This window comes from Ictalurus furcatus, chromosome 26, assembly GCF_023375685.1.
Source record: "Ictalurus furcatus strain D&B chromosome 26, Billie_1.0, whole genome shotgun sequence".
Taxonomy (NCBI): domain Eukaryota; kingdom Metazoa; phylum Chordata; class Actinopteri; order Siluriformes; family Ictaluridae; genus Ictalurus; species Ictalurus furcatus.
This window is the reverse complement of record NC_071280.1, coordinates 1,209,080-1,219,777: the sequence shown is the minus strand read 5'-3', so window position 1 is coordinate 1,219,777 and position 10,698 is coordinate 1,209,080. Positions and strand designations below refer to the sequence as shown.

The following is a 10,698-nucleotide window of genomic DNA, read 5'->3' as shown; positions in this document are numbered from 1 at the left end:
CTTGGGGTTCCTCTGGTTTTCTCCAGTTCCTTGCTTTAAAAAAAAAACTTGTTTACTTATTTCCTTTGTAAGTCGGTCCTCTCTGACTTTATTTTTCAGTTTACTCCTCTTGAGCGTTTGGCTAGGCCCACTCCAAGGTCTGTTTGTGCAGGGTTGGTAGTTCACTGTGCTGCATGTTGGTCTCTCCATCCTCCAGCCTCAGGTTCAAGTCCAGTGTGGCGTAACCCTTTGTTTCCCCCTCTTTGGAGGTGTTCTTCCTTAAGTTTATTTCCTGAGGCCTAGCCCTAATTACTGAGAGAGTACTTAGTCAGTGTTCCTTGGTAGTTAATGAAAGAGGATTCGTTCTTTGGATGTTTTAGTCCTGCATATTTATGTATGAACTATGAAACAGTATTGTACATTGCTCGTGTTTGTGTGATTTGTATCTGTCAAAACATGTTTAGTGTAATGGTATAAATCTTAAAAAAGAAGTAGGACCAAACGTCATTATAATTATTAATTTAATGGAATATAAAAAGTCCAGAGTGCAGTAGGAACGTGACAGCGACAGAAACACAAACCAGTTATGATTACAGTAGACGAAATTAGCTTTACTTTAATAATGTACTTTAGACACAATTTCATGCTTTTTCACTGTCATAAATACTCTGCACTGGTGTAGGGGTGGAAAAGAACAACAACAACAAAAAAGCCTTCACTCAGATTTCTCACTAGGGTTTTGGTTTTCCAGAGCATCGTTGGTGAGATTCACGATCTGATCGAGCGCCTTGAGGATCAGAACATCCGTGTCATCGTTCGTATCCACCTCCTCGTGGTAGTTCTTCACAGGGAAGATGTTGCTCAGTGGAATACCCAGCAGATTACTACACTCCTGCATCTGAAAATATTTATTTAAAAAAAAACAACAACAATGAATCTAACAATTCATTTAACTGTTAAATGATCAAATCTACCACAATTATAACAAATCACAAGTTGCAGAACGGAACTTTATTTAACTCCTTAACCAGATGCACTGACAAGCTTTTTGCTGTTTATAGTTGACAGCAACATCTAATAATATTTAATAATTAGATTTACTTCAGTTTTTGGGGTTTGTTACTTTCCAGAAGTTCACTAGACTCGTTATCAGAACCTACTGCGAAGCGGAGAAACAGTGCTGCTGTGAGATCAATCTGGGATCCATTTCATTTTAATGCCTTTATGACTTCCAGGAAGATTTACTTTTACTTTGTGCTGTGTGAAAGTGAATATTCTAATATGGTGATATTGAGCTCTATTTGATTAAAAAAAGAGCCAAATAAACAGAAGTGCCTTCTATTCATATCAGTATTTACATTCATTGAGAACATATCTGTTCAATCCCAATATTGTAATCAGTTACAATCCTAATATACACCATTTAATTACACAATTACCTTTTCTTTGATCTTCTTGCTGGTGTAGACCTTTTTTAGGTTACGTTTAACCAGTGGACAGGTTTCATCCACTTTTGTCATGATGATAACTTGAGGCAAATCTGTACAATAGGATGAACAGTTTATTATCTACAATAAGACTAAAACAGGAATTCTAATATGATATGAAGATGATTTTCCTATAACAGCACGTCCTGCAGTGTTTAATTCTTATTACAGTCATTTATCACTGATTGCAATTTTTATTAATTAAAGTTTTAACTTTAATTAATTAATTAACAGTTTCTCTTACGAGCCTCTCTCTTTATTTTCTCCCCTGATGTTAATAAGATAAAAATCACAGCTTGCCGTGTTCCTGAGAAACCACTAATCATAATCTCCTCTGTCCTGAAGATCAGAAAACTCTGTTGCAGCTTTACCTCTGACTGTTACAAAGTGTTGAAACTGGAGACTCCTTCCATAGAACAAATAAAAGTCCCTGTGTGAGTTGTTACTATAGAAACTATTAGAACGAACGGATTAATCTAAACTTGTGATTTGCTTGCAGTCAGAACTACAGTCAGGGCTGCTGTTATAGAAAAACAATCAACACCTTCGGACCAAATCAAACACAATGGTATGTTTTTGGGGAATAATTGTGCCAATATATAAAAAACATTTTGAGATGATTCTAAACTATAATAACAGGACTTACTATACTCTGAAGCCACCTTACGGATCTCTTTCATCTTTTGAATAAGCTTTTGGTCCATGAGTGACACTGTGCTTGCAGATAGAACGTTGACCAGGCAGAAGGTTTGATCAGAAACTTTGGGATTTGTTTTGTAGTTGGAGTCCTTCTCAGACACGTGATTAGCAGGATTAAACTGCAAATTGGTGAAAGAATAAATATTACAGATGTTTTACTGTGCAAAAATCAGTGTAGGTTACTACAGAACTCCAGCTGTACTATAAAGACTGACTACATGAACAGTATTCTAACATCATATATATTAACATTATATACCGTAACAATGCTAAAAATAACTGTTTCGTGTCATATTGTGAGAGTAAAATGTTCCCCTCACTTTATATCCTTCCTCAAGAAACCCCTTTAAGGCTGTGATGATGTCCTTTACATGTGCGCCTTGTCCATCGGCAGGTTCAAGTCCCATGACGTCACTGAACACAAAAGGTAAACGGGAGCCGTCCTTCCCCTTGATATAATAGGTTTTGTACTGTAAGAAAAAGACACAGATTGTATATGATTCTGACTCAGGATCAAATTCCATATTAAACACAATGTTGAACTGTACAGTGCTGTGCCTCGTTAAGAGCTGAGGTCCACACACTAAGGCTTTTAGGGTGTTTTAAAAAATTTTTTAAGGGCATGTCATTAGACCACTCCAATGTTCGGCTGAAGTGAGCCATAGACCGACTTTTTTATTGTATCTTTGAACCAGTCCTGAGCTTGAAAACTTTTGTGTGGAAGTGTGAAAATGACCTTAGTTTAAATCAAACTGGTTTATCTGTCTGCATTAAGAAATCAAACCAGTGAATATGTTGAAGTTGTACTTACATTTTTTGTGAAACTGGTTCCAGATGTTGCATCAACAAGAGCCCCACAGGTGATTCGCTCTTGGAAAACATTATTGACTGAATTTATAAAGCTGGACTTTCCTGCTCCATCTTCACCAACAATAAGAAGCCTGACAAACTTAACATCAGAACTGCAGAGCTTAAAGTTCCTCAGTTTCTCTCCTAAACTGTCTTTGTTCCTATCAAAAACAAAACGTCACAGAAGGATCGTACCATCCTGACACTTAATTTCCTGGCAGTTAGTGACTGAAGAAGAACTTTAATTAAGAAGAAGTCAATAATCGTCAATAATAAAAGAAAATCAGAATATGTCACACTGATACAATAAGTGAGCAGAAATGGACAGTTTTGTCAAAATCTAACAGGATTTGAGCCTGAAATATGAACATTTCTTTATGGAAGTTAATACAACTCACCCCCAAGGCATTATCCTCCATGGCTTATCAAATTCTTAAAAACAAACAAAAAATAATGTTACCCTGGTTACAGTTTTGCATTTATTTGTGAAATATAGATAACCTGTAAGTTTCTAAGTCAATGAACATGGACCTGATTGCTAGACACATACACTTTTGTCTTTATACAAGGATTTTTACAACAGAGACACTGCAACAAGTTCACTCCTGTTTTTACATTTGTTGTTGTTATAAATGGATAGTTTTTCATCCCAGAAATTCTAATCTATCTAGAAAGCAGGAGAAACGCATCAGTGTTAAACCTGTTCCAAATAATGTTCATTTTATGCTGTGCTCCATGATTTTAGTCGAGTCACATCACGTAATAACTAGGCTAAATTGAAAGTAAATAATAAATAGTATCAGTATGTAATATTAAGGTTAACATATTGATCATCATCCGATAAATATTATAAGACTAAGACTCACCTGGAGGCGGTGGAGGTGTTTGAGGTCGTTGAGGTGTAGACTCAGACCCTCCCATTTTATTCAGTTCAATGCATCCAGATGAACAATGCTGATGAGAAAAGTAGATTTTGCAATGTAAGAAAAGAAAGACATACATACATACATACATACATACATACATACAAGGGAGTTAGCTCGGGGGAAGGGCAGAGCACAGACCCACAAGAGACAGGGTGCAGTTATTAAGGGTGTTTTTATTTCAGCTTAGTGCGAGTGTGTGTGAATGCTATCTAAATAATCTAAATCTAAATAAACAATAGGTCTAGATCTAAATAAACAATAAAGTTCCAATGAACAGTAAATCTACATTTTCTCCTCCTCTAACTTGTTCAGTACTCGTAATACAGATTAAATATGTGTGGGACAGATGCTGTAAACTATGGATCTGATCCAATGTTATTTGGGAACAAAGATCAATCTGAATTTTCTCAACATAAATGTTGTGTGTGTAGTTTGTTATCAGATTGTCTAGACGTACATCGCACGTCTGATGAACGAGATTTCCTCTCCCGTGCTGTAATGATGGCTGGAAACTAGGACTTAATGGCATATACTGTAGAAAGGTCATATAGAACATAGAGAAATCTCATTGGGAATTAAGTCACCTTTCACGTTGCCTTTTATTATGATCACAACCAGACAGTTATAGTGTTTCTGAGTTTAATAATAAGATTAATGTTTAGACTTTTTTTTGATGCTGAAGAAGCAAAAATCTAAGTAACCCTTAACCTTCAGACTGATGATTTGCAATGTCTGAACACGATGCTTGAAAAGAAAAATGTATAACGAACTTGAAAAGTTGGAAAGAGGTTCTATGAATTAGTAAATGGGTATCTCTCTCTCTTTATATCGCTATTACAGCAGTGTTTAAACAGATACATAGCAGACAAATATACATATAGACAGTTTTATTTTGTACACGCATACCAACTTAATCTTCACCTATCATCGTTCCCTGTTAATGAAATCTGTCAGTACCTAATAAAACAGTTTAAGTCACTAACCAAAGTAAGTATACAAACTGAAGCTATGATAAAAGAACAAAAACAATGAACCTTTCTCAAAGAAATTCCTAAATCCTCTGACCAAGTATATGGCTGTACCATCTGTCTATTAAATAAATGCCGGTCCTTCATGCTGAAAAAGAAGGATCAGAATATAATACCAGTAGTTTGGCACTGTGACTCAAAAAGTTGTTTTATATCTGACATCTGAAAGCTAACTACTGTTCCCCAACTGCTGTACAATACTGATGATGCTCTTACAGTTAAGAGGGCTGAACGGCAGACCTTGTTAAATAATATTTTATGTTTCTTCCTCATAATGTGTTATATTTTATAAATATATTCTTATACATCTTATATTACTTTTTGCCTTTTCTTATACGTTGAAATGGGATAAGAGGGGATCGATGCTGGTGCGAAGGTGATCCTGCACAAGGACATGTCTTTGTAACTGTAAGGGACGAGTCAACGTAATCCTTCACATGGTATTCATAAGGTGCCATAAGTTTCTGCTTCTCTATGGGTCATGCTGAAGTTTGAACAAAATGGTTTGACTTAATATCCGCAGCAGTAGTGCACAAGTCATTTCTTCCTAATTTTTTATTAACTTTTATTGTATGCCTAAATGCAATAAAAGTTATTTGCCAGATTCAGATGCTCCTAAACAAATTATTATAAAGTATGAGTTGGTAACTGATCAACAAAGACTGTACTATCATTTCTTATATAATGCATTAAATATGGACCACTATTTTCACTGAAATGTTTCAGAGATTTTATTATTTTTTTCCCACTAGTTTACACTAAATGTCTAATATTCTGTTCTGTTGGAAATATGCCTGAACTGTAATCCCCCCCTCCCCCGAACCCCCAGATCAGGAGTGTGTAAAGACAGACTGGTGATCTGATCTATATATATATATACGTGTACCTTAGATAATGACTCTCTGAACGCCATGGTGGGACGTTCCCGAGCTGAAGTACTGTACAAGTCCTAAGCATTAGATCACCCCAATTACTCTTGTATACTCTTTCCGTACCATCGTGATCTTTGCCTGACGAAGCCATACACAAAACATATTTGACATTTGGGGCCTAATTCTAAAATCACCAGATACCAAATGCACAACTGTTTTGTCTTGCTGCCATCACAAAATAAAAATGTTTAAACCTTAAGTAACGTAGTCACGGAGGGTGTATATATTTTTCCACACTACATGAAGTTTGGGGATCCTTATAGACTGTGGAACAGAAGTGTACTCAGTGTGTCTCCACCGTTTTATTTCATATTGGAGTACAAACACTTTTCTTTTTTACCATTAAGGATGAAACACTTGTTTCTTTTAAAACACCATCTTTAAATGTTTTTCTACCTCCTAACTAAACCCTCGGACTTAAGACACGATCTTTGGAGCTGTTGACGCCCTGCTCAGGGTTAAACAACAACGTCTTTACATTACCTTCATTAATAAATTGTCAAACTAACCTCTTGGTTTTTTGTTTTTTGTTTTTTTTTTGGAGCAAAAGTCAGGTCCTCTCTCATTTCAACAGGTCCTCTTGTTGGTGAATACACAGCAATCTTCTAAGGGTATTAGGATTTCTCGGAGCAGACATTGTAACAGATAGTTGCAGAGTTTCTTCTGTGTTTTAACTACGACGTCTTAACCATTATTTTAACACTGAGACACACGACTCCCTTTAATTCGTTAACAAACACATTTGTAAGAATTCTGGTCAGCAAAACCCCCAAAAGAACACCTGTGTGTCTCTCTCTCTCCCACACTCACTCCCACACACCCACATGGTCACCAGAGGTCATAAATGTACTGCTGGGACATGGGATGTCAAAGCATAGACAAAAGCTTATGTATTTAGCGATAGTTCTGTGTAAGTATCCTCGTTGGCGAACCATTTTCTGAAATCTTGTTTATAGTTTAAACAAAATGCACGACTCTTTTAAAACACCGTCTTTAAAAAAGGTTTTTTCACCCTTAAATTAACCTGGTTAGAAGGTAGGATATGTAATACATATTTTCATTTTCTTCAGACATATTGTCACTTCAGTCTCCACAACGAATAACACCGATGGTTTTGACCTTTCTTTCAGTAAAAGAGAACAACGACATCATACAGCCTTGAAGGACTGTAGAAATGTTTTACACATCACAGTGTTTTTCTCAACAACGTAGCCAATAAATAGTTCAATTATTTCACAAACCTCAGTCTGTTCATTTCTTGACAGAAGGATTACACATAGATCATACACATAGGGAGCTACACATGCATAACATGTCCAAAATTCTAATACATCTACCACATTCAGTCACCAGGTCTAGTATTTTCTGATGGATTAGTTACACAAACTAATAATTACCAAAGAAGTAATTTCAGAAACAAAGATTCACTTAAACCACAAATGTACACATTGGTAGGGATCGTTAAACCCTGAAACACACGACTCGTCCCTTAATTCATTAACATAAACACACTGTAAGCATTCTGGTCAGCAAACACCCAGGAAACACATGACTCACTCTCTCTCTCTCTCTCTCTCTCTAACACACCCACACACACGCACGCACACCCACACACCCACATACACACACACTTCAGATGTGTAGGACACCGTGTATAGGCCTACAAGACATTGCCCGGAAAATGTGTCTTCTAGTTTAAACAAAACTCTCGATTCTTTTAAGCAGCACTTTAAACATTTTACATCCTAAAGGGTTAGGTTTAGAAGGCATGTAATACGCGCGTTTCTTATAAAACACCGTTTTTAAAACGTTTACCTCCTAAAGGGACCTATTTAGAAGGTATGTAAAAAGTTTTTTTTTTCTTTTTTTCTTTTTTACATTTCTTCGGGTATATCAATGTTTTAGAGTATTTATTTCAGTACATTTTTATTCAAAGTCATGCCATTTTCTCAAAAGTGCAATCAATAAAGTTTAATTTATTTCACAAGCTTACATTCTGCTCATTTATTTTCACATTCAACCATCATGTATTTTCTAACAGCGGAGCTATACAAAACAAACCCCACAATCTAAATTTAATGTGTGGTTGCAAGATAAAAATTCTAATTTATTGAATTAATTAAATATTTAAAGTCGTACACATTATTTTGATGAGTTGTGTTGACATAATAATGTTGATAATTACATCTACTTAACATTGGGTGTAATTTATGAATTAATTGATTTACAACTAAATTTACGTTGTAGTACATTTACATTTACTCATTTAACAGAGTGTTAGAGGACCTGTAGACTGAACAAATACTAAGGACATTACAATGTGATTATCATTTCACTTACCATTAAATTCTACTAAAGCAATGAATTTGGGGACATGTTCTCAATAGTGATATGACCAATAGTGGACTCGTGTATAGGCTACACCTGCTAATACATTTGATGGACTATTTTGCACTAGTACACGTAGCTAATGCTAGTCATATTTAGCAGTGTAATTTGAATATCTACACTTTAGTTTACCGTAGCAGTGGATAAGAAGGAAAAAGTTTCATTTGACAAATCTGTTCATCTAGAGAGGGCTTTTCATTTGTGCTATAGGAAAGATAAGCATGATTACATTTCTGCTTATTCATGTAAACCTCAACTACATTGTGTAATCTAATTTCATGTATTGATACATTTTTTATTTTATTTTTTAAAATCTTTTGTCATTCGCACACGTAGCCTTCTAGCTCCACAGCCTTTGGACTGTGGATAGTTCTATGAGAGAGATAAAAGTAGTAGACACAGAGTGTTTATTTTTTGTCTATATTGCTCATTTCATTCAGTGCTTTAACGTCTATAAATCCTGCAGAGATGTTACGTATAACATTTGTAATGTAAATCACGCTGGATTTTACTTACTATTGTTATAAAACTTAAAGGCAGTCATTTTTCCTGGTTTAAAAGACTGCATTCTACTGCAGACAATCTAAATGGAGAAACGTAATTTTAAAAATGATTGTCAACTTAACAACTTGTGTTCATAATTATGGTAATTTAGTACAAAACACTTAAATTCCTTTTAAATAATGTGAAAATAAAGTGCGTTTGTGTGTGTCATATTTTTGTTTGGATGTGTAATACACATGGCCGTACCATGTATAGTAACATTTGTGTCAGGAATGGATGGGATCCCGATTTAACATAACTAGTAACGTTTGTGTCAGGAATAGATGGGAACCCGATTTACGTGTGCAACGTGTGTGCAACTTGTGTGGGTGGAAAACATATGGCCGTACCAGGTATGGTAACGTTTGTGTCACGAATGGATGGGAACCCGATTTAACATAACTATACATATTTTTATGACCTACCACAGAGTGTTAGAAAGAACATGTGTGTGCAACTTGTGTGGGTGGAAAACATATGGTCGTACCAGGTATGGTAACGAATGGATGTGATCCAGATTTAACATAACTATATATATTTTTATGACCTACCTCAGAGAGTTTCATATTCTATGTGAAAAGAAAGAACATGTGTGAAACTTGTGTGGGTGGAAAACACATGGCCGCACCATGTATGGTAACGAATGGATGTGAACCAGATTTAACATAACTATATATATTTTTATGACCTACCACAGAGTGTTAGAAAGAACATGTGTGCAACGTGTGTGGGGTGGAAAACACATGGCCGTACCATGTATGGTAACGAATGGATGTGATCCAGATTTAACATAACTATATATATTTTTATGACCTACCTCAGAGAGTTTCATATTCTATGTGAAAAGAAAGAACATGTGTGCAACGTGTGTGGGTGGAAAACATATGGCCGCACCATGTATGGTAACGAATGGATGTGATCCAGATTTAACATAACTATAAATATTTTTATGATCATGACCTTTGATCTAGATATAGAGAGTTAGAATGTGTATCTTTTTGACCTTTGACCTATACCTGTCAAAACTAAGGTTACAATATATACCAACTATTTCTCTCTTATATATATATATATATATATATATATATATATATATATATATATATATATATATATATATATATATATATATAAATAATGTGTGTGTGTGTGTGTAGTCATACAAATTACTACAAATAACTCCAAATTCAATGCTACAGAGTTTAATTTTGCTTGTTAATTAAGATTTGTAAAGATGTACTCACAGCTTCTGACTGGGTCGACTATTAGAGCAGCTTCCCCAGTCCCCACTTTTATACCTTCAGTTTTTGAACCCTATTCTACTTTCACTTTCTGTCCAGACACACACATACATACACATACACACACACACACACACACACACACACAGACACACACACAGACAGACACACACACACACACACACACACAGACACACCACTTTCTTGAAAGAGCATGATTTACTGTAAACTGAAACTGAAAGTTGTTCACATCATTTGTTTTTCACCGTTATTTTTTACACCCTTAAACATGAGCTTACTCTTTACAGGAAGTCCGGTGATTTCCGGGTGCACGCCCTGTGTGTTTACATCAGCTGCTGTTGTGCAGTTTTGTAGTAGTGGTCTTATATTAATGTCTTATATTAATGTAGCGTTTTAACACCTCAGGTACAGTTTATTTATATAATACAGAAATTAATAATCATGCAAATAATGACAACGGCCTCAAAAGTAAACAATCTGTTGTTTCATTCAGACAGTTCTAATACAATATTACATATTTTTAGATGTTCTGTTTTGTGCTGCAAAAGGTTATTATAATGCACTTAAATCTGTAATTAATGGCGACAGCACGAAAAGCAAGGCAC

General features: G+C 35.3%; 1 protein-coding gene across 1 annotated transcript; it reads right to left on the bottom strand.

The window, feature by feature from the left end:
• Positions 1-553: 553 nt before the first annotated feature.
• On the bottom strand, positions 554-10,400 carry LOC128602233 (interferon-induced protein 44-like). Its single transcript, XM_053615906.1, has 8 exons — positions 10,076-10,400; positions 3,881-3,968; positions 3,413-3,446; positions 2,977-3,175; positions 2,486-2,635; positions 2,113-2,284; positions 1,419-1,519; positions 554-877 (listed from the first exon to the last, which is right to left on the bottom strand). Exons 2-8 carry the CDS (start codon positions 3,933-3,935, stop codon positions 695-697), a joined length of 894 nt encoding a protein of 297 aa, XP_053471881.1. The 5' UTR covers positions 3,936-3,968; positions 10,076-10,400; the 3' UTR covers positions 554-694.
• Positions 10,401-10,698: the final 298 nt, after the last annotated feature.

Coding starts and splice junctions, on each gene's coding strand:
- LOC128602233 (XM_053615906.1), bottom strand. CDS start 3,935: ATGGGAGGGTCTGAGTCTACACCTCAACGACCTCAAACACCTCCACCG. Junction 2,285..2,485: donor TTCTTGAGGAAGGATATAAA/GTGAGGGGAACA, acceptor ACCAATTTGCAG/TTTAATCCTGCTAATCACGT. Junction 1,520..2,112: donor TAAGGTGGCTTCAGAGTATA/GTAAGTCCTGTT, acceptor CCTATTGTACAG/ATTTGCCTCAAGTTATCATC.